The 25214-nt window shown below is 42.9% G+C and overlaps 1 protein-coding gene across 2 annotated transcripts in view; it reads right to left on the bottom strand.

Annotated features, from left to right (window-relative positions):
- The window catches only part of MUSK (muscle associated receptor tyrosine kinase), an 83111-nt gene that overhangs the window by 30204 nt on the left and 27693 nt on the right, over positions 1-25214 (bottom strand). For both annotated transcript variants that reach the window (XM_030567410.1, XM_030567411.1), the window contains exons 6-8: positions 11553-11677; positions 4218-4377; positions 2623-2629 (exon numbers count right to left, since the gene is read on the bottom strand). In XM_030567410.1, the coding sequence (XP_030423270.1) occupies positions 2623-2629; positions 4218-4377; positions 11553-11677 (292 nt within the window). The remainder of the gene's footprint in view (positions 1-2622; positions 2630-4217; positions 4378-11552; positions 11678-25214) is intronic.

Raw genomic sequence — 25214 nt, 5'->3', positions numbered from 1 at the left:
GCTTTATTTAAAGGGAACTAATTGAGCAGCTGCCAGCTAGGCTGGGATTGCTGTCAGGGACTGCAAACATGTGGAGTTCTGTTTTCACATGAAGACATCCACACCCCCATGAGTCATCCAGTGAAGAGTGGTTACACCGCAGGAGGAGAGTATGAGCACGCATCTGGAAGCATCTGCCTTGACTTTAACCAGAGAGCATTCAAAATGCAGAGGGATGGGGCTTGGCTGCAGCTGTCCCAGTTGCTCATTCAGTCAGTTTAACAGAGGTCAGTGTGCTTCAATTTGCAACATGCTAACCATTTGGAAAAGCCAGTGGAGCTATTTGTATATTTTCCTTTTATTTCTTTCCACTCCACAAATTACCCATTGTCAGTACAGCTGACAAGGGAATAAACAAGACAAATGCATAAGCCTTTTCTGACCCTAATTTCAATGATTTTCAGATGATATTTTCATAGCAATATAATGACATTTTCTGGCTCTGTTACATTTCTAACTGCACGGCTATGGGGTCAATATCAAGCTTTTTAAAAAAAATTGCTAAAAGAAAAGTAAGTAATGAGTTATGGCAATGACATGATGGAAGCAATGAACGTTGCCACCACTCCATTCCTATGCACACTCCATGGGCTGACCAGAAGACTTCTGCTTGTGTCAGTCAGCCTCAGCCCATGAATACGCCACTTGCTGGTAAGCTGTTGCCCCTCCAAGAAAGATGTTACGGAGGGTAGTTTCCTGATCAGCGCTGTGATGTCAGCAGCTACACTGAAGCAATGCTTGTCATAATGAGAAACATGGCAGAGTCAGCTCCTTCTTGGAACACTTGTATTAATTTTTATAAAATGTTATTATTTTACTGTTCCATGGGTGAGGGATGTCCTCCACACCCTTAGCCAGAGAAAGTTGGAAGCAATAAATGCATGCATAGGATTGCACTGGTCAGCTGTGAAACCAGCTACTGTTATGGCAGGCGGCCCACAGGAATAGCTTGATAGCAACAATCAATGCCACTGTCATGTTTTCCTTGTGTTCAGAGACCTCAGAAGAATGTGTATGTGCAGTCATCTTAAAACTCAAGTGAATTCTGAACAGCAAATGCTGAAAGGAGCACTTGCTGCAAAGAATTTTTGTGGAGACACGGACTAAAAGATGCACACCTAAAATCTGCATCAAATGGCACTGAATGACAAATTCTAAAAACTGAACTCTGCTCATAGATTACTAGTGAAAAGAATACGAGGGCTGAATTCACAGAATAAATGATCAGCTATGAATAACTTGTCCAAGTCTGTGGTCAGTGGCAGAGGAACCTAAATAGGTTTCAGTCAGATGTGATGAAGGAATTTAAAAAGGCTGAACCAAATAGATTCAAAAATTTTTCATTCTGGAAATCAGAAGGGAAATCTCAAATGAGGTTCTCCTATTACTTTCTATACTCCTTGGTTTTAACTTGGATGAGTATACCACAGCAATTTCAGTCACTTTATATTAAGGTTCCATTTAAAGATTTACTGAATGGTTTAATAGGTGGCTTAATAACTAGATATTTTAATAAATGGTAAATTAATTGTGATAGAGTCCAAGAGGTCAATAGTTTGCTCATAGCTATAGCTTGTCATTCCCATTTTACAGATGGGGCGACTGAGACAGCATAGACATGTTAAGCGTCTTGCTCAAGATTACTAAGGCTCTGCCTACGCTTCACACCACTGATGGCGGCAACATGTAGGATGCACGTAGCTGCAAGTCACCATGTAAAGCAAGCTGCATGCATATTGCAGTGAAAGACAGTGGCAGGTGGGCAAGCAGCGGGGAAAGGCTCCGGCAGTGAGAGAGCTGCCAGAGTCTTTTCCCAAGGCCTCCCCCTGCCAAGGCCTTTCCCCACTGCTAGAGTCTTTCCCTGCAGTGGGGAAGCTACTGAAGCCTTCCCCACTGTTCCCTGCTGGAGCCTTTCCCTGTATCCAGGAAAGACTCCATCAGCAGGACACTGAAATAGCAGTGTAGACAGAGGAGGCACTGCTTGGACATCTAGAGAGTCATCAGGTGTGTCTTTACTCTATTCACTTATGCATTCCTCATCATCCACACTACTATTTATACCCATGCTAGAGGGGGCATGAAATGTATGTACTCTACATGCTGCCATAAGGAGTGTGCAGTGTAAACATACCCTAAGTAAGTAGGGTGACCAGATGTCCTGATTTTATAGGGACAGTCCTAATTTGGGGGTCTTTTTCTTATAGGTTCCTATTACTCCTCCACCCCCATCCTGATTTTTCACACTTGCTGTCTGGTCACCCTACAAGTGAAACAGTGGCAAGCCACTGCCAGTATCCAAATTTCATGAGCCCACAGTGTGTAACTAAGAACAGAATTTGGTTCAGAGTATAGTTGCTCTATTCGAAACAGTTGAATTTGTTTAGAAGCCAATTCCCAGTAACTACCTATATAGTAATAACAGTGTAACACATACGAGGACCTCAAGATGCTGGTCTTACTTCTTGCTGTCAATACACTTTATCCATTAGTTTAGGTAATATAGAACAAAACTCTCTCTGTTCATAATTCATCTCCTCTCACAGCCTCCCTGGCCCAAACAAACACCTCAACAGACATACTTACCTCCATTCTGTTGGAAAGGCACATGAGCCAGCCGCAACAAGAGCCAGGTTTGGGAGAGAAAGAGAAAAGTTTGTCAGTGACCTTTTTCCCATTCTTCTTGAATGCAAAACTTAAAGGTTCATACAGGAAATGTCCTGCCATTCTCTTTTGTCATTGATTTGTATTTTCTAAGGGAGAGGGAGGCCAAGACTTTCCTTCCTGGGTGTGTTTTGGGAAAAGAGGAAGGAGAATGAATTAGGAACAGGAAAGCGTTTTCTGTGAAATTCTTGCTGGAATGGATCATGGTGATCCAACTGCCAACGACGCTTGTTCTAGAAAGGCCAGCAGATCAGCAGTTGGTGGCCACATAATGTAGCGCCTTGAACAGAAGTACCGACTTTCTAATTTCCTGGTGGATGCTTGACCTCTGCTCCATCCCAGGTCTCACCCCCTACTCCATCCCTTCCCCCAAGGCTCTGCCCCACCTCTTCCCACCCCCTTCCTGCTCCCCACTCCATCCTCGTCTCACATCCTCCCACCCCGTTCTTCCCCATCCCCCAAGTGCACCATATCCTCACTCCATCCCCTCCCCCCAGCTCCTCCTGCACATCGCTGAACAGCATCTGCGGTAGGTGCTGGGAGGGAGGGGGAGGAGCTGATTGGCACAGCTGCCAGTGGGTGCTAAGCACTCACTATTTTTTCCCATGGGTGCTGCAGCCCTGGAGCACCCACGGAGTCAGCACCTGTGGTCTTAAAAATTAAATTGTGCTCACCCTACGTGCCCATGCAGGATACCAGCACAGCATGTGGGGAAGAGCATCCACAGCTGGGCAGAGAGTTAATGGGCGGGGGTCAGGAATGACTTTAGCACTATCTTTACCCCCCTCAATATGCCAGCAAGCGCAGCTGAACTGGCAGAGGAAGACGTAATTTGCTCCCAGTAAGGGACTGACACAGATCACTTCCATCCTGGAGCCAGAGGAAACCATGGAGTGAATTGGAACTGCCTTTTTCCTTGGGCAGTACAGCTACAAACTGCCCTTTACTCAGGACTTACGGTAATTCCGCCATCAAGCATTCTCCTATAAGAAGCTCTAGGTCTTTTGGGGATGATGGGAAAACAAACCAACTCCTGACTAGAGGAGGGGCAAACTATCTTCTTTTGGTCACTAACTGTGCTAGTGCAGGAATGAATTGGGCCCTCCGTTTATCCTGCAATAATCAACAGTTTCTCCCTGCTTTATCATACCAGTTCCCAGCACAAGAGGTCTCCCTACCAGAACACAGTTCAGTTAACAAACAGAAATAGGTGATATTAATACTGTGACTTCCTCCACAAGGATGAGCTTACACAGCACTTCTGGGACCCAGCATGCAAGACAACGGCAAGTAAGCAGGAAATGACCGCTGTGCCAATTGCTGACGCATAACGATATATAAGGAAATAACCCAGCAGGGAGATGCACTTGTGGTCAAATTTAACCCACTGTAAATTATTACTAAGGTAGAGCCCCTCACATCCTCCAAAGCTTCTTCCCCTACTCCTTCCTCCTGACAGGAGAAAGTTAATGCTGGCTTGCAAGATGCTTAGTAAATGCCTCTTCTTTTCAGCATACCTGACACACTGATAGTTGCTGCAGCTTTTGCAGTGCCAAAGGTTTTGCTGTGTTTGTTGGTGGCAATGCAAGTGAACAAGCCTGGCCTGGTGACGTACGCTTGCAGTCGGGAGTCGATCACTCTGTCTTTCACGCTTTCGACTATAGATCCTGCAGAAACCTAAAAGATCAAAGAATAGAAGAATGTATTGGGGGTTGGTTGAGAGTTTTTTGGGGTTTTTTTAAGACAATTTTTAAAATAACAAACAAAGCTGAACCAGGTGGATTAAAATGGCAGTGAGTTAAACTATGGCACGGTCAGAAAAGGGACTGCATAAAAATGGCACCTTCATAACAGCTGACTTTACGAACAAAAGCAAGTTTTAATAGTCTGGATTTTCAAATCACTGGTGATTTTGGGTGCTTCTATTTTGGGATGCTCAATGTGGGACATCTTTAATGAGTCTCTTTTTCAGAAGGTGGGTTTTCCACACTTTCTAAAAACAGAGCCTAGCATATTTTATCCCTGTTAGCGGTGCAAAGCCAACGCAGTGGGAAGTCTGATTCCTTTCTGTTTCATGCTACATCAATAACTATTAACTAAACTACAACTTCACAGGGTAATATTGAGTTTTGTAATTGAGTTGAGCATCTGGTCCAGGATCTGTCTTTATTGGTGATGATAAATGAGCCACAAAGAACATTGCATGGCTTTGAGATTGCAGGGCTCACTGGTAGGGGAAAAAAAACTTGTTACTGGTAAACTGAGCAAATTTGAATTCACTGCATTTCTTCAAATGTGACAGCCAAGGATTAGGGCTGGATGGAAAATGGTTCAAATTTTACAGATTTTGAAAATTTTCCTGTCCCAAATTAGGACAAGAAGTCAAGATCTCAAATTTTCACAAACCATTTTTACACTTTTCAAGGTAGTCCCAGGCTTTAAGGCAGTGTTTGAACAGAACAAGTGCTCTGGCTCCAAAGTTATAAAAGGTCTGATAGACTTTTTTCTTTGCACCGCCCAGTAATGTGAAAGAGTTCAGATTTGGGGCTTCTCTTTGCCCATTTCCGAAATCCATGAGTGAGCTGGGAACAATGTGATTTTAGGCGGGGATAATTTTATGCTCAGTCTTTTCTTGTTGGTACAGCACTGACGCTCACTGCAATTATAGATGACGGTCCATTATAGCGTCTGCAGAGTCACATCACAAAGTTAATGCTGAGCAGTTAGCTTGTTCCACCACTGAGAGCCAGAGACAGCGTCAAACCATCAGAAATAATTCAAGTGAGGGTCATTTCTGGATCCTAGTCTTGCTACCTGACAATGGGGATTAGGGCTAGTGATCTGGAATATCTTTTCACGGGCCCCAATTCAGCAAGGTACTTAGGCACACGTCTAACATGAAAGACAGGAGTAGTCCTACTGAAGACAATGGGACAATGCCCATGCTTAGAGTAACAAGTACCACACAGTAGAATATATGCTGCTAATTCCTGAACCTCAAGAGGTTGTGTATTCTAGTGTAAATGCTTATTCAAAGCTAAGTTATGCTATCTGAACACTTCCATGTGCAAAATTATGATCCATTACCCTCAACTCCCATTGAACTTTACTCTTCAATTGGATATCCCATGAGAAGAGACTTACTTGGGAAATTCCTAATACCTCTCGACTGCAGTCAGGATGGAAACACTGTGGGTGAAATCCTGGTCCCATTGAAACCATTGGGAAATTTGCCATCAACATCAATGACGCCAGGATTTCTCCCATCCTTGTGCATTGTTAGCACTTGCATTTCTAGAGTTGGCCTGAAGAATTAAATGACTCTTTAAAGGTTGAGATGTTTGGGTTCAGATTTTGAGTTGGTGCTTATTTTATCAGAATCAGTCCACCCTCCCTAATCTGTGCTGATTTCTGAGGTCCGTAGATCAGCACTGGATCATCAGGAAAATCCCTTCTTTACAGCTGGCATTTTGAGGCAGATTCACTATCAGGATCCGGATACTTTGGGATACTCCAGTGACAAAAAGCAGCTGTAAAATCATTTAGCTGGGTGGTTAAGACAGGCTTATGGCTTCTTTTTATTGCTTGTAGATCTAGTCTGTCAGATTTTGTACCATATTGTTTTTAAATCAAGTGAAAAATGACAAACTTCAAACCAAGTTTGGATCCATTTTGATTCAGGGTGTGTGGCATCCATGTTTTTAGGATCCATTGGCTAATGGCTAGTGGCTCTGTTTCTGGTGTATACCCATATATGCACAGGTTACTGAAAGCTGCTATGGGGAGGGAGTCAGGAAGCAGGAAGGAGCAAGTGAGGAGGTCTCTGGAGCCAGAATCAAACTGGAGAGAGGCAACGGGGCCAGGGAAGGAGTTGGACCATATTTAGAATGGCTACTGCCACACGGCAGGAATAATTTTTAGTATCAGTTATCCAGTGTGATGTTAGGAGTGAGATTTCTATTAACAGGAATCAGTTCTGGTTCAAGAATTCCTGTCATCCCAGTCGGAAGTCTTGCCTGTAGAAAATACCTGGCAACAGCTTTATCTAAATGTGTGTCTTCCAAATAGCACAATACTATTGAAACTCAGTTGGGTCACACATATTCAGTTTGGTTGTGCGTTGTACCAGTGTTTGAAATCGGCAGAAAGGAGGACTGCAGCAAGGCTTACCCACCCCCAGAGCACCCCCTTGCATTGGTGCAGGATGTAGCTGCTATCTTCAGCTCTAGTGCCTCCTGCTGGTCACCTGCCTCTGATCCTGGTCTTGTGTGTCTCAGCCCTTCGTCCAAGTCACCTAAGTTCCGACCCCTTCTGGGGTGTTATAAACAAGCCCAAATGAAACTGAATAGTTCTTTCTGCCCTCTTGGGCTACTCAAGTCTTCTGTGCTTACAGACACCATCTCAGGGCTCCCTTTGCAGGAACCTGTGCTGCCCTGTTGTCTGTCTGTGCACCCTAGCCCATGGCTTCTCTCACTCCGAGAGACCTGTCTCATCTGCCATCTCTTCCTCCTCCCTAAACCAAACTCCTTCGGTTTATTTGTTAGGGCTTATCTCTGTCCCCTTTGGCCATGAGCCAATTAGCTACTCACCTTCCCAGGAGCAAAGCATGACTAATAAGGTGCATTGCTAGCCCTGCAGATGATGGGGGTTAAGCCCTATCACACAGATGCATACTATTATCATTATCATTATTATCTATTTTTACTGCGGTAGCGGCTAGGGGCCCAAATTCTGGACCAGGACCCCATTGTGCTAGGAGATGAACAAACACAGAACCAAAAGACATCCCTGTCCCTTACGTCCATGACGTCAGCTTCGGAGGAAAGGAATGCAATCATTCTTAAACTTTTACCTTTGTTCATGATTAGATAATTGAGTACAGAGAGTTTTTGTCCTGCCTCCACTTCTTTGGATACAAAACTACAATCATTATTGCTGGTATGAAAAAGGAATTTCTTCAGGATTTCAACCAGGTTCAATAATAGTCGAGCTAGTACACCAGACTGACTGGGCTTTGATAAGATTTCTTCCTTGAAATTCTTCTCTTACATTTCAGACTTCATCGTTAGACCGTTCTGTTAGCTTCTCTGCAAGCATGGAGCCTGTCGGTCATTTTATTTTTCACTGAAACTTCTGATCCATGCATCACAGTCTCATATGTCTTGATATAAGCCTCCCTCCCTTCCTCTACACTCTTCTTCCTGTGTATCCAATGAGTGCCAAAACATTAAAGGGTCTGAGGCAAGTCTGGGATCTTCTGTGGAGTTTTACTCAGCGTAATAGGCCTCAGAAAGGAAATCTGAGAGCAGTGAGTCAGGACTGTTCCTTCTCAGCCTGGATCACACAGTGCAAAATGCTTTGCTTGCCAGGTCAGTTGATAGAACTTTCAGGAACAGGGGAAAATAATCCAATGGCCAATTTCAGCTCAAGGCCTCTTTGTGTGAAAACGATCCCTCTTTAACTTTGCTTGCAAACAGCAAGAGCATAACAAACTGTCATTTGCATTATGTAAAACAGCCTGAGTGAGCCTGAGGTAGCTTCTGCTGTGTTTGTTGTAGTCATGTTGGTCCCAGGACAGTAGAGAGACCAGGTGGGTGAGGTAATAGCTTTTATTGGACCAAAGTCTGTGGGCCAGATCTGAAGTGCTCTGTGTAAGCTTGAACGCTTGACTCTCTTGCCAACAAAAGTTGGTCCAAAAAATATATTTCCTCGCCCACATTGTCTTTCTGATGTAGCTCTTGAAAATTTCAGGTAATTGTATTTTTGGACCTTAGAAATTGGCTGTTAATTTTTCTGCTTGGAACCTCAGATGGTCTTCATTAAATATATTGATTCCCTTTACTTGTTAAAGAAATTGCTTACTTTCCCCCTACCCCCCAGGATTTTCTTTAACTTTTTAAAATTCCATTTTGGAATCTAAGAAAGAAGAGGCTTTTACCATATCTTTGTGTTTATCTTAATTCTCCCTTGCCGTACAACAGAAAACTAAAGTTCAGTCCCGTGAAGTCTTGCAATGACTAACGAGGGGAAACAGAATTGGAACAGTATTTTTGTTTGTTCGTTGGGAAGTCAAGACAGCTGCTGTTTAGAGAAACTTTCATCTTTCTGTTCCATGGCAGTTTAATGACTACAGTACACTGCTTTCATCCTCTTTAAACTTCAGGACAATTACAGGTCAGCATTCAGAGACTATAACAACACAGACACTGCAGGGATCACATCCTCAAATTACTCGCTGTTGCTTGCTTGTAAGTCAGTCTTTAAATACATGTGCTCGATTCCACCTGTTTCCTGATTTAACTTTACTAGAGGCAAGCACTCATTAAAGAAAGGTCTCCTTACCATATTTAAAGCTATGTGGTCGGGAAGGCATTCCTCTTGGGACTGATTTTGCCTTGGAGACAGAGGCTGAAGCGAATCTGACCCCAGCCCAAACAATGCCCAATTAAGAAATGGATTGAGTATACAAAGTTCAGTCCTTGGCTGGAGGCCAGGTGTGTTGGTCAGGCCCTCCTTTTTCTGGGATAAGTTTGTAGTGACTGGATCTACACCGAACAAAGGCACTAGTAAATCACCAGGTCAAGCAAAGGAACTGGAAGTTGAGGTGGGAAAAGATACTGATACTACCAACAACAGGCATTTAGGATCCTGTGCTGAGAGCTCCTTTGATATATTGAGGCCTATTTAGTGATAAGGGGAAGGCAGACCTTGCTTTTCAGAAGGCTCCTTCAAAGAAGGCAGAGAATTCTGTGGTTGTTTTCTCAGCGGTTCTACTGCTCCTCCATAACAGCATGAACTCAGACATAAGAGCAGCAGAGAGTGGCTATGAAAGAAGATAAGAACACACATTGCCCAGCACTCAGGAGAACACAACACAGAAATCTGGAGAGTGTATGTGACTGATGAGGACAGCATGTGATTCGCACTGAATGCATGAACCACAAGGCAAGCCCATGGGAGTATAATGCCCCGAAAATGCCACAACTAGAAAGATAATGTAGGAGTCATCAGTTAGTGCTGTTACACATGGTCTTACAAGATCTTTTTCTTAGCATGTGGTCCCTGTCAGTCTTGGACGCATTGTTGCTAGTTTTGTGATATTAGTAGCTTTTGGTGGAGGGTTGCAAGCAGCAGGAGAGTTTACTCTCTGTCTTAATCTCTGTAACTCTTGTTAATCCTTAGGAGAAATTTCTTTCCTAGGAACCAGGGCTTGGCATTTGAGCTGCGATTCCTGAAAGAGAAGATTGCTTTGCCTGGTGTTTGTGACCACCTGCTTTCAAGGGCTGTTATATATAGTGTAAAATTAACAAGTTGCACTAAAAAATACCCAGACTCCACTTATTGATTTCTCCTCCAACAGAAAACTGATCTGCAAGGTCCAGCATCTGCTAGCATTCCACAGACGGGCGAAGATGCTGCCTACCTCTCTAGGTCATAACACAGAGCTTACGCCACCAGAAAGATATACTGTTGGAAATAGATTCTAATAACATTTGTCCTTGCAAAATAGTGTTAAAGCCAGCTATAAAAAACAGTTGTGCTACATGGTCCAAAAACTGAATGTGGAAGGAGTCTGATTTTCATTAGGACCTCAAGTAAGCTTCCTTGTGTGCTATGCTCATACACTTTGGGTACTCTAACATGTGCCCCTGCAGATAACGAAATCTGCACATACCGAACCCAATGGATAGAGGGTATCAACAGAAAAGAATGTGAGGGTGAAAAGTAAAGTGTCCCTAAAGGTCTTCCTCCAGGGCTACTAAAGATAATTAAAGGAATTGAGGATGTATAGAAAAGGCCATTTGACTAGTGGTAAGATGATATACAAGTAGCCAACTGACAAAAGCAGTTAAGGCAATATTCTGCCCTTGCATCTCTAAGCAGTGGGGTAATGGAGAGCAGATGGTTCCTTACCCACTCCCACTGCCGGTCCCACTCAGTGCCTGCTGCCGGTCTGGGTTCCTTTGCTCAGGTCAGCAGTGGGCTGAGACCCCAGCTGGCAGGAGCTGGCGGCCGAAACCCCAGAGCGGTGGCAGGCTGAACTGCTCAGCCCGCCACTGCTCTGGGGTTCCTACTGTGGGCCCCTTGCCAGCCGGGGTCCCACTCTTCACCCGCTGCTGGCCTGGGTGAAGGAACCCCAGGCTAGCAGTGGTCTGAGACCCTGGCTGGCAGGAGCCGGTGGCTGAAACCCCAGAGGTGGGCTGGCAGAGATGCTCAGCCCCCCACTGAAACCCCAGAGCTGGGTGGGCTGACCCGCTCAGCCTGCTGCCGCTCTGGGGTTCCAACTGCTGGCCCCTTACCAGCTGGAGTCCCCGCCACAGCCCCACTCACCTTGCTTCCAATGCAGGCCCCCTGCCAGACAGGGTCCAGGCTTCCGGCCCTGCTCAGCCCTACCAGCCGCCAGTTCCACTCATCTCAGCTGCCAATCTGGGGTTCCAGCCGCTGACCTCCTGCCAGCCGGTTATCAACTTATAACTCAGAAGCCTGTGTGCAGCTTGAAGTATCCAAATACATGCCACCAGACATTGGAAAAGTCAGCAAGGAAAAGCAAGGGCAAGGATCACACTAAACTAGTAAGATGTGAATTTTAATTTAATTTTAAATAAAGCTTCTGAAACATTTTGAAAACCTTGTTTACTTTACATATAACAGTAGTTTGGTTATAGATTATAGACTTAGAAAGAGACTTCTAAAATATGTTAAAATGTATTACCGGCACGCGAAGCCTTAAATTAGAGTGTATACATGAAGACTCGGCACACCACTGCTGAAAGGTTGCCGACCCCTGCATTAGATCATACTTCTTCCTGATGCCAGCCCTCATTAGTCAGAGGTATAAAAGGGGCACTTACAGCTTTTCCATTTTCAAGCCATGTGACAGTGGGAATGGGAATGCCTGTTGCCGTGCACTGCAGAGTCACCACAGACCCAAAGGTGACATTATGGGATTCAGGAGCCTTCAGGATTCTGGCAAAAACTGTTAAGAAGACAGAGGTACTAGTTAAGTGACTATTTAAAGATGAAGCTCAGATACTCCCCCTTTTCAGTAAATCTTGAAAGAGGTGGTAGTCCAAGCCCTGCAGTGAATAAAAACATTGCATAGATTCACTAGTAAATGAGATACCTTTTTTCCCCACAAGACTGTCATCTTTATACACACTACACAATACTAGCCAAATTTTGCTTTCAGATTTTTGTGGGCAACTCCAACAAACTGCAGAGGCGAGTGCATGTGCAAGAATTTGGAGGGCAGAGTTTGATGTAGTGGAATACAGTGTACAGTGCATTGATGTGGGGCAATTTGCAATAAATGCACAACAAGCTATGTTTCTGCATGGCGTAATCTGATCGCTCATCTACCAATAGTGAAAACTATTTTAAGCTATTGCCCAAGGGACCAGGAGAAATCAGTCATGCACACCATTAACAAGGCGTGGGGGAGGTGCCTTTCATTAAAGTTCAGACAGAATTGTACTGGGAACCTCAGAGATAAGGTTTTACCACAGAAGATCCCCGGCTCCTGAAATCCTCCACTCCCATCATATCATCACCCAAGGGAGGAGTGGCTAGCATTGCACTGAGAGGCAGAACTTGTGAAGGTCAAGGTTCTATGGGAAAGCAGGGTCAGACCAGATGGATCCAAGGGCAGCCATGAGCTGTGTCTCTGGCCCCAAACTGCTCCATACCCTGTCCACACCCAGTGCTGGCAGCATGTCAGCTAGTGGTCACAAAATGGGAATTTTTCTGCAGTAATTTTTTTTTACCTTTTTTGGCAAAAAATCAAAACTGAAATATTTAGATGCTGAAATGCCACCTCATTGCCTCATGATCCCATTCTCCTTGATTGGCCAGGCTCCCTCGTCAGACGAGTCTCTCCTGATGCACCACGGGCACCTCTCTTGGCGAGGGGAGGCAGTGCATCATGGGGGTCCCTGAGCCTGGTGCATAATGGGAGAGGTAGTTTGTCTGGGGAGCCCCGGCCCAGAGAGGAGAATGGGCTCCTGAGATGTTTCCCAGTTGAAATATTTTGAGTTTGGGCCCAAAATTTAGAACATTTTGAAGATCACTCCAATAGGCATCAAGGAACCCATGGGTAAAGAACTGCTCATAGGAAGCCATGTCATACTATCAGGTTTTAAACAGAAATCTCCACTGAAATTATCAGGGACTTCTGCTTAAAAACTGATGGCATGAAATCATTAACTTAGGGTGCTTTTAATAGAGTAGGATTCACAGTATGAGATAATGTTCCCTAACAACCTTACACACCCAAGACTCCCATCCCTCTCCCAGAAGCCTGCCCTACGTCCACCTTCTACCCCTAATAACACCAAGTTCTCTCCTGCCATTATGATCCAACAAACTCTTAATGTCAACTGACAAGGGGGTGCAGAGCGGTACAGATATCTCCCGGTTCTGGTACGTACATTCCAGTTCACCAGAGAATGCCACATGAGGTCTCCAATGAAAGCCAGTGTCACACTGGTCACCAGTCTCATTGTGAAATGTATGTACATGCACTCTTCAAGGAGTTACCTGTCTGTACCAGAAAATTATGTTCTTAAGCGTATAAGTTAAGAACAGGTCATCAAAAGGTGACATGCCTGAGTCTGGTTCCTCCAGAAAAGAGGTAGTAAATATATGTCTCTCCATCAGGATGTAAGTGAAGAATTGTAAGCTAGCACAGCAAAGGCACATTTACGTACAAAGTCAGATGTTAACGGAGAGATATGACCTCACTGAGAGAGGAGCTCACAGGAAAAAACAAGCCATGGGAGTTATCCTGTCTAATAGTACAGACAATGAACTTTGGTGGTGTTACTAGAAGGCAAAGAAGAATCTGTCATCCAGCACCACGGAAGTAACCGGACAGTATGCTTGCATTCATGAAAGTGGAGTCTCAGCCCGCCTTGATTGAAAATGCTGCAAAGGACTTTGGGTGAGACAAACTTCTTTAGACAGAAGATTAACCTGCTAGTTAATTTTAGTCTCTAGAAAGCGTGTTATGATTTTGTTTTATATTTAACCATTTGTTTCCATTATCCTCACTCACCATCTCCTGAATCTCTAATCTTTGACATAAACTTCATTGTATATTCACTATAAACATATCCCAGTGCTGTGGTGTTAAGCAAAGTGCTGGTCCTGAATTGAATCTGACAAGCTGGTATGTTCTGCTCTTTTGGGAACAGCAGGCCTGGTAATTCTGTGAGTGTTTGTTGGATAAGGGCAGGTGGTGGTGAGTAGCCTCACAACCCTGGGTATTCCTGAGGCAGAGAGAAACAGACTGTGTAGGACACAGCTAATGGGAAGGGGCAATGGGGGAGGCCAAAGGGGAAAAAGACAAAATGAGAGAATGTTCCCCACCAACTGTACAGACTCCCTACTCCTGCCTTCTGCAAGTCCTTCCTCCTCCTACCTCTAGGAGAGCCAATTTTCTCCTCCCTCTTCCCCAACAATCCCTCTTCCAGACTCTGCCCACACACCCATCCCAGCAGCTCCTGGCTCCTTCCAATACCCTGGTCCCTACTGGTTTCCTGAATGCTTGTTATGGGGGGAGTTGTTATGAGGCCCCTAGTTCCTTCCAGATCCCTTTGCTTTGAGGTGAGCTGGAATAGGTTCCTGCTTCCTCCCCACGCTGCTGCCACTGACTGAAGGACCCAGAGAGGGAAATCAGTGACACACTCTCTCACCATGAAGGAATGTCACACATGGATCGAGCCTGCAGACATTTCAGACTCTGGGAGCACTGGCACACAAGATTACCAGACTGGATCAGACCATCTAGCTCAGTATCCTGCCACTGACAGTGGCCAGCAGTAAGGTGCCAGAATCCCCACAGAAGTCAATTATGGGATAACATGCCCTCAGGGAAACTTTTCTCCTAGTCCCCCATAGTAAGAGTCTGGCTTATGCCCTGAAGCATGAGGTTTACAGCCCTTCTTGTTTATTTTTAAACATTATTTACTATAATAGCTCTGGATATTCCAGTTATTTCCTGAAATGTCTGCTCCTTATGCGAACCCCCCTGAGCTCAGCAGAGAAAAAGACCGGCATGGAATTTGTGGAGATTCCAGTGCATTCAGCCTGTGCTTGCCGCCCTTGCAAACTCTGCTACTGTTGAGATGGGGTTGATGGACACAGAACTCTGAATTCGTAGTGTTTTGAAAATGATCTAAGGTCTTGATAATAGCAATTATGCTCTGGGTTGCATTAGGGGCTGGAGGAAAAACCCCCTGCCCTAGGCAGAGCTCAGGAAAGCTTGGAGCCAGCCCTCCCAATGGCATAGTCAGACAGGAGGACTGTGAGCCAGCTCTGCTAATCTTCATGGACATGGGAAGATGAGGCCAAGGCTTCCTCTCTTCCTTGCTCTTTTTCTTCCACTAGCAAGAAGTTGTCACTATACACGGGAGACTTGGACACTCTCCTAGTCTTATGCATGTGGTCATGGGCCAACAAGGGTATGTCTACACTGTAATGGTGAGTGAATCTCCCAACCCAGGTAGACAGACTCTTGCTAGTGGGGCTTGAGCTAGTGCTAATTGGGTTCAAGCTAGCGTGCTAAAAATAGCAATGTGGATATTCTGACTCAGGCTGGAGCTTGGGCTCTCAAGCCTACGTACCTGGGTGGGGTTGAGAGCCTGAGCTTCCTCCTGAGCTAGAATGGCCAGATTGCTATTTTTAGCACACTAGCTTAAGCCTGGCTTGTACAAGTCTTACTACCTGGGCAAGGAGACTTGCTCCCAGCTGTCATGTAGACATACCCCAACAGTCTGGGCCTTTACTATAGAGTCACTGGTGTGTCTCCGTCTTCTACAAACTCTGTTCAGTGAGTGATGTAGGGGTCTTTTCTTCTGAAAGACCACATACTTACAAGACTAGCATTGGCGTGAAAAGGATTTCCTTATTCATTGTCTTGGGAAGGTAATTTTAACACTTTATCTTCCTATAGCCTTGAACCTGGTGTTTGCGCTGTATATAGAAATGAGCACTTGTTCTACACGGGTTTCATCTAGTTTCACAGGACCTAAGTTAGCTATTTACATTTTGCTCTGGTTATGGAGGCTTGGCAGAATTCAGGTTTTTATATATAATTTTGATGGATAATATTGATGTTTATTTTTAATGATTTGTTAAGATTTCTATTGATTTAAATTTTCACAGTCGTGCAAAATAGTTTTTAAGCACTTTTTAACATTTTTATTGATTTAAATTTTTACAGTTGTGGGAAATTATGTCAGACAATTATTTAATGACAGTGTATCCACAGAGATTAAAAAAGTTAAAGCTTTATAATTTTTCGGGCTGTCGATTAATTTCAGTTAACTCAGGTGATTAACTCAAAAAAATTAATTGCGATTAATCGCAGTTTTAATCACACTATTAAACACTAGATTACCAATTGAAATGTATTAAATATTTGTGGATGTTTTTCTACATTTTCAAACATATTGATTTCAGTTACAACACACAATACAAAGTGTATAGTGCTCACTTTATATTACTTTGATATTTGATATTTGCATTTTTAAAATGACAAACAAAAGAAATAGTATTTTCAATTCACCTCATACAGATACACTTTCATGACAAAAAAGATTGCTCTACAGTAACTTACAAATGTATATATTTTTTGTTTTGTTACATGACTGCACTCAAAACCAAAACAATGTAAAACTTTAGAGCCTACAAGTCCACTCAGTCCTACTTCTTGTTCAGTGAATTGCTAAGACAAATAAGTTTGTTTACGGGAGATAATGCGGCCCACTTCTTATTTAAAATGTCACTTGAAAGTGAGAAAAGACATTTGCATGGCTCTTTTGTAGCCAGCATTGCAAGGTATTTATGTGCCAGATATGCCAAACATGTATATGCCTCTTCATGCTTTGACCACCATTCCAGAGGACATGCTTCCATGCTGATGATGCTCGTTTAAAAAAATGCATTAAATAAATTGTGATAAACTCCTTGGAGGAGAATTGTATGTCTCCTCCTCCATGGTTTTACCAGCATTCTACCATATATTTTGTGTTATGGTAGTCTAGGATGATGACCCCCCATATGTTGTTTGATTTAAGAACACTTTCACTGCAGATTTGACAAAACATAAAGATTTCTAAAGATAGCTACATCACTCAACTGAAGGTTTAAGAAAATGAAGTGCCATCCAAAATCTGAGAGGGACGAGGTGTGGATCATGCTTTCAGAAGTCTTAAAAGAGCAACACTCTCTGATGCAGAAACTGCAGAACCCAAACCACGAAAAAAGAAAATCTGCTGGTGACATCTGACTCAGATGATGAAAATGAACATGCGCTGGTCCGCACTGCTTTGGATTGTTATCGAGCAGAACCCATCATCAGCATGGACGCATGTCCTTTGGAATGGTGGTTGAAGCATGAAGGGACATAAGAATCTTTAGCGCATCTGGCACGTAAATATCTTGTGACTCTGGCTACAACAGTGCCATGTGAATATCTGTTCTCACTTTCAGGTGACATTGTAAACAAGAAGCAGGTAGCATTATCTCCTGAAAATGTAACCAAACTTGTTTGTCTGATTGATTGGTTGAACAAGAAGTAGGACTGAATGGACTTGTAGAGTCTAAAGTTTTACATTGCTTTATTTGTGAATGCAGTTATTTTTGCACATAATTCTCCATTTGTAAGTTCAACTTTCATGATAAAGAGATTGCACTACAGTATTTGTATTAGGTGAATTGAAAAATACTATTTCTTTTGTTTTTTACAGTGCAAATATTTTAATCAAAAATGAATTCAAAGTGAGCACTGTACACTGTGTATTCTGTGATTACATTTTGAAATATATTGATTTCAATTTAGAAAACATCCAAAATACTTAAATAAACAGTATTCTATTATTGTTTAACACACAATTGTGTGATTAATCCTGATCAATTAAATCGCTTTATAGACCTAATAATTGTTAAAACATCATGTCAAAATATACAGTGTAAATATCTTTAAGTCAAACTTGAATAAGTTCTCAAGCAGTGTTTTTCTTACTTTGCCTATCTGTAAGAGTAGATTATCATTTATAGAAATTTTTTGTCAGTTTGTGTGTGTATAGTATGAAATTGGCATTTATCGACATTGACCTATTAAAAATCGAATCCTCCCAAGGCTATGGTAATTGCAGCTTTATATATCATTAGGTGTTTTTAGGATTCCATGGCAATCTGTATGTGATACAAATATCAGAGGGGTAGCTATGTTAGTCTGGATCTGTAAAAGCGGCAAAGAGTTCTGTGACACCTTATAGACTAACTAACATAATGGAGCATGAGCTTTCATGGGTGAATATCCACTTCATCAGATGCAAAAGTCTCTTCACAGTGGAGAAATTCCTTTGCACGCTGGCGCATTTAACATGCAATCAGATATTCAAGTGATGCAGTTTGTCCTACTATCCATAAATCTTGGCATTCTCCCTGGAATACGGTTATTTTGAAAAGCTATTACCTTGCTAAGAAAAAACATGCTTTGATATTAGATACTAGCTTAGAAGCTGAAGGCTTATTCCTCTGGATGAGTATGCTGTGGTTTTATCCCTTCTTCCTGCACAGAAATGGAATTGTCTACTATTCATCTCCAAGGGATGTTGTACCGCTACTGACGCCAGACTGTATCCATACACAATGCCACACATCCTGATTGACTCAGGGGGGTCCAATTTGCATAATGACAGTACAGTCTACACTACCGCCAACCCTAAATATTCATAAAGTATGAGGTCAGGAGCCACAAAATCATGAGATCAATCTTTAAAAGTGTGAGATTTTTAATAAAAATAATACATTTGGATTCTTTTTATTTCCTGTCTATTTCAGGTGTGCTTGTGTCACATTTTTCAAGCTTTGTTTCACAACCGGGAAGGCTTACTTTAAAAAGTAAGAAACTTACTTTTTAAATAAATGAAAGCTGAGAGTCTCATATATTCTCACATAGTCGCTTGCCTCCAGGAGCTGAGACTGTAGGAAAAACACTAAATATCACAAGACGCATGATAAAATCGTGAGAGCTGGCAACACTAATTAATGAAACCCTATACTCTGACTGGCTGCATGACATTATTGGTGGTAGGGTGTGTGTAAGAGAGAAAGAGAGCAAGCAAATTCCATATGGAATCCATATGATTCATGTTAAATCAGAGTCCACCTCTGATCACACTTTACTGAAAAATCCATTTGGACTGAGTGGGAGCTACTCCCCTAGTGTCAGCTGTAGTGATTGTGCTTCACTTGACCAGTTCTGGGGATTGGCATGAGATTAATGATTACATGCAGTTCTGCAGGCGTGGTGATGCATGCCGATGCAGCATAATGTATAATGTTTATTCAGACATGGTATTTGGAGAATTATTGGGATTTCATGCAGATTAATTGGAAATGTCAGAGGGTAAAAATGTCATAGTTTACATAGCTGACCTTTCAAGAAAAATCTAACCCCAGGTCTCATTGTCTCTGACCCGTCTCAGTTTAAATTCCTTAGAAAGAATTAATGAATATGATCGGGATCTAGATGACTGTACTTCTTATAGTCAAGAAGAGCGACTGACTTTGCACAATATTTGTATGCTTTTATGAAGCATCTTGTGTGGCAAGCACAAACAAAACGAAAATCTGGAAAAGTCCTCAGTGGAAAGGAGGTGATTTCAATCTATTTATTGCACTTTGGGTATGAAAAGACTGGTGGAAAATATGTGGACATAGGCCAAGATTTTTAAAAAATCAGTGCCTAAAGTTAGGCTCCTAAATCTTTAGTTAGTCATCCAAATTAAAAGCCACCATGTTGCCAACTCTTGTGATTTTATCTTGAATCTCATGATTGTTGATGTTTTTCTTAAAGCCCCAGGTGCTGGAGTCAAGTGATTACATAAGACTCTCAGCTTACTTTTTTTTTCTTTTTCTTTTTTTTTTACAAAAAGTGAAAGTTTTTAGCCCTCATGGTTGCAGACTGAAACCTGAAACCAATCAAGCCCTATATTAGCAAAGGGATGGATCCGGTAGCCCTTGCTCATGCAAAACTCCAATTTGTGACAATAGGAGTGTTCTGTGTTAAAGGATTGAGGGATCAGGTGTCCCACTTGAAAACAAACTGAACTAATCAAAAGGAAAAGGAAAGTCACCCACAAGGAGTTTAGTCATTCAGATTTGGGAGAATGTGTTTTAATTTTTTCATGACATAAAAAGTTTTGTGGCTGAATTAAAATCCTACTGTTCAGACTAGATGATGTTACTTCAGTCTCAGAAATGAGAGCAGCTGGCCTACGAACAGATGTCTCCTAGTAAGCCTGCAGTGATACAGTACTTCATTTAGCAGTGGAATAAATGCGGACATTTATTAGGGGCTTGGGATGAAGCTTGGTGTGCTGGCCTGGTTTATGACTGGCCAGATTTCATTTCTAGTTAATACAAGGAAGGAATTCAGTATTTTCCATTTTTTAAATAAATATGAAAAGTCCTCAAATTAGCACCCCCAGCTTGGCAAATCTGTTAATGTAGATCCCATTTTTTAGAACATGGGGTCCCAACTGGAGGTTATGTCTTCAGTGGTGGGGGCAAACATTTTCTTTCTTATTAATGAAGAGCTTTTTGGTAGAGGGAGGTAGGGGTGTGTGTGTGTGTGTGTGTGTGCGCGCGTGAGTGAGCAAGCAAGAGGATTAACAGGCTTGGAGATTGAATTCCCCTCTATTTAACTACAGTCCTAGTACAGCATGGGGACAGGCACTGCCAGATTCTCCACCAATACAATAGGAAAAATTCATCCCTGCTGCCAACGGGGGTGCCGGTTACTTCCAATAGCAGTGATGTGTTTGTTCCCTGTGATCTGGACTGAGGTATATCGAATAGGGTTCATTATTGATTACGCTAGATTTTCACAACAGCTCCCACTTAGGCACCAAGTGAAGCTGCTCCGTACTGAGCTCTTCTTGAAAATCTGGCTTCTTCATTTGGCTGCCTAAATGGAAGCTGAGCCCTTTTGAAAATCTGTCCTCGTCTGTGTATTTCAGTCATGCTCAGAGACCCCAGTCAGGATCGAATCTGCGCTGAAGAAATATAGACAGAGCCCCTGCCCCAAGGCACTTACAGGTTAAGAAATATAAAGATTTTCTCCATCAATCCATCTGCTGCTTTGCCCTGGAATGGAGTCATATTCTTCTGGTTATATTCTATTCTAACTCCCTAGTTTATTGCCATGGAAACAGTTTTGCTCTCACCACTGTGGGCCTTATTTTGAACTACACCTCCGGTTTCGTGCTCCCAGTTTTGTGCTTGTACGTAATTAAAGGAAACATTTTATGGTTATAAATAATTGCAGGTGCATTCTTTGGCCTGGAGATGTCTAGGGCAAAATTTTCAAACCTGGCACCTAAATCCACACATCGTTCGAAAAATAAGTGGCCTAATTTTCAAAGGTATTGCGCTCCCACCCAGTACAGCCCTTGAAATTAGTGTGAGCTGGGTGCACAGCACTTCTGGAGATCAGGCTACTTATTCAGATGCCTAGGTATGGATTTAGTTGCCTAACTTCAGGAACCTTCTTTTGAAAACTTGCCCATAACTAGAAAATGTACTTGCAAGTTTTTGCACGCACAAAACTGGAGGCAGAAAAAAAAACTTTGCTGAAGGAACACTAAGAGGAGAAACGGAAAGTCCTTCTTTACATAGGAATATATCTGATTTGTTCTAACAGTAATAAGGATAGTATGAAAGATATGTAACTGGCTATGAAATGTGTGTGTTTGTGGTATATTTTTAAAGCTCTCTCCATTTTGGTAGCTTGTCTTTAAAGGCCTGCTTCCCTGCCATTCCATACACAGTCAAAACTGTTACTAAAGACAGTGGAAGTTTTGGCAGAGCTAGTGCTTTGGTGAGGGTATAGAATGGGAATCAGGAGATCTGGGTTAAGTTCCCATGGACTTCACACGTGATCTTAAATCACTTGCTCTCTCCCTGCCTCCGTTCCTCATCTGTACAATGGAGATAATAATACTTTCTCCTTTCCTTTCTCTGGCTTGGATGTCTTTTTTTAGAAACATTCCCTTGCTCAAAAATAATGTATGGGTTTGATGCTGAAATTATTGGGTAAGGTTCTCTGATCTAAAGTATCAGAGGGGTAGCCGTGTTTAGTCTGGATCTGTAAAAAGCGACTAAGAGTCCTGTGGCACCTTACAGACTATCAGAAGTATTGGAGCATAAGCTTTTGTGGATGAATACCCACTTCGTCAAACACATGTATTCACCCACAAAAGCTTATGCTCCAATACTTCTGATAGTCTGTAAGGTGCCCCAGGGCTCTGTCGTTCTCTGATCTGTGTCATACAGGATATCAGACTTGATCTTAATGGTTCCTTTTGGCCTTAAAATCTATGAATCTTGTCTATTTACATTGTGAGGGCTTTAGGGCATAGATTGCGTATTACTATGTGTTTGTATAGTGTGACAGATCTGAACTCCTTACACTTCTCAGGACTCACAAGACTATACTGAAATGTGTCAGAGAGGCATGGAGTTTTGGGACAATAAGTGTTAAGTGGGAGGAATCCCTGAGGAACAGTTAATTCAAATTCCATAACTCTGATTATACAAAAGCACAGCCTTTTTTGTATCTAGGGCCTGAGGAGAGCGCCATCAACTGGAGTGATTAATTACCTGGTCCTATAAACTGGAGATTAAAGGCCCAAACTGTATTAAGAAACAGCTGAACTGTCCAGTCAAGGTTGTTTCCTGATCTAAAAACTGACATGAACTTGTAACCAAGTGGGCAAACCCAGCTGTGGAAGTGGAAAGAGTGACACCTACTACCCCTCAGTTGAAGCTGAGGTGGGCTCTGGTAAGCTTCTAGCATGCATGTAGGCTCTTTTATTGTTCTTAATATGTTTTCTCTGTAATGCTTTTACCTTAAGAATCAATGTGCTTGCTACGGAACGAGCTGTGTGGTAACTTTTAACTGTTGCAATACACTGGTCAGAGCCCTCAGACAGAAAGCAAAGCACAGTGTTGACCTTCAGTTGGACTGGCGTGCTGGGGATATCACAGGGTATATCTACACTACCCGCTGAATCAGTGAGTAGTGATCAATCTATTGGGGATCGATGTATTGCATCTCATCTAGACACGATACATTGATCCCCAAACGCGCTCCCCGTCGATTCCGGAACTCCACCAGGGTGAGAGATGGAAGCAGAGTTAATGGGGGAATGGCGGCCGTCGAACCCGCGCCGCGAGGACGCAAAGTAAGTCAATCTAAGTCGATCTAAGATACGTCTACTTCAGCTACACTATTCTCGTAGCTGAAGTTGCATATCTAAGATGGATCCCCCTCTCCCCACAGTGTAGACCAGGCCTCAGTGTTAGGCAGCCTTAAAACCTGCCAGGAGGGAGAAAGACGTGGGTCTCCATCCAAGAGAGATGATGGCTGAGGAGCCAGAAACCATAAGTGGATGCCCTTCAGGAACCACAGGGGGGAAATACAAGTGCAATTACCCTGAAACTGAGACATACAATTTCTAGTACAACGGGGCAGGGCCTATAGCCACTATGCAATGCAAATCATAATAATAATAACAATCAAATGTCATAAGAGAAGGTGAATTGTGCCTTTATAACCCTCCTCCAAAGATGATAAATGTTTTTCCAACACTTTAAGTCTTTTCTATCATCTCCAGTGCATTTGACCAAAGAAAGAGGATAAAGGAAGTAAAATAAGATCATTATTTCATGAGAAAGCGCTTTTTGCATTACTCTTGGGGTCTAATCTCTTATTGAATGTCCCTTTGGAACATAGGTCGTTCTTTTTCTTTTTGGCAACAGACAAAAAGTGAACCTGTGCAAGATACAGGTGGTATTTGTGCTGGCATGATCACTTTATTTAGCACAATACACTCCCGTCAACTTTATCTGTCCTTCTGATTAAAAATTAGTTCTTCCTCTTGCCACCATCTCCCCTTTGAGAAGTGGATAATTCCTGAACACTGACTTTTTTTCTGGCTGGAAGCACTTTGCAGAGTATGGGAAAATAAAAGGTACAAAGAAATGAACATATGCTTGTAGTGGGTTCTGTTGATGGGATGCTATTAATTCATTGCTTGGGTACTAAATGAGCTGTAAAGGCCCAGATCAGCAGAAATACCATTCAAGTGCAATCCCAGTGGCACACTGGAAAAAATAACAGCAACATGAGAAACACATTGAGATCCATAGTCTAGCTTTGGAAGTGAACATGCAGCCCTGTATTGGCTTTAGTGGGAGCCATATGTGCACATTCAGAGCCAATGTATAACCCTGTGAGTTTAGTATTTCTTTGAAGAAACTATAAAAGCAATTCTTAGCTTGGCTCACTGCAGTGTGTGGGGGATTCATAAAGGCCTGGTGTTAATGGCCTGAAATAAGATCCAGGGCTGCAGCTGGACCTTTCTAAGCTAGACATTATCCTTTAGAAAGTGGCTTGGGCTACAATGGTGATGGTTTCTCCAGTTAACGGCTGTGGCATGTTTATAAGAAGTGCACCATGTATGTAGCTGAACATGCCATACCTGGCCCATCCTGATACTCGCTTGTTTCCTATTTTAATAAATATCACTGTCATACAACTCTGAGGGAGGGCCTGGAGTGGGTCCAGGAGTGAAGGGATGCTTCTATCCTTTTGATTGCCATGTTTATACTTCATACATAGGGCTCGCCGAGGGGCCTAGGGAGTAGCTGTGCTCTAGGGACGGACAGCTTTCTCAACTAAAATTTATTTCAGTTGTTACCCTTTAATGACTGGTGACGATTGGTCATTCATTATGATGATGCTTGATTCACAGTTTTGTGTCTCAGGTCAGCGGGGGTTAAGAGCACTGGGTGAAGAATGTACCTTTTGGCCCAGACAATATTATCAGGACAAAGCTTCTAAGCAGCCAGAAAAGGATGGCCTAGAGATTAGGACACTTGCCTGGGATGTGGGAGACCTATGTTCACTTCCTTGCTCTGCCACTGGTTTCCTGTGTGACTTTGGGCAGGTCACTTAGCCTCTCTGTGCCTCAGTTCCCCATCTGTAAAATGAGGATAATAGCAGTTCCCTGCCTCCCAGAGGTGTTGTGAGGATAAACACATTAAAGATTGTGAGGTGCACAGTTACTACAGTGATGGGGCCCGTATAAATATGTAAAGAAAGACAGATCGCTAGGCTAAGAACCTTGAATGAGAACCCCCAATAGAAGCAACATCCATACTGCCTCTAGTAGAAAATTCCTCTTCCTAGTCACTATGGTCCCCACTGCTGTGTGGCACAGAAGAGAACAGAGTGCAGTGATCACACAGAAATTGGGCAAAGGGAGAGTGTCATGGGCTGCACTTTATGTCCTCAATACAGACTTGCAGGTGGCCCTCTGAACCACTCTCATCTGAAAATCCTGTCATGCATTCTGCTCCTGCAACCATATTGTACACACATGATTATCTGCACTCCCAACATGCATCTTTTTCATGCTTATTTGTGACAGTAATTT

Source organism: Gopherus evgoodei, chromosome 6 (assembly GCF_007399415.2).
Source record: "Gopherus evgoodei ecotype Sinaloan lineage chromosome 6, rGopEvg1_v1.p, whole genome shotgun sequence".
Lineage (NCBI taxonomy): Eukaryota > Metazoa > Chordata > Testudines > Testudinidae > Gopherus > Gopherus evgoodei.
The sequence above is the reverse complement of the archived record's forward strand: the minus strand, read 5'-3'. Positions and strand labels throughout refer to the sequence as shown.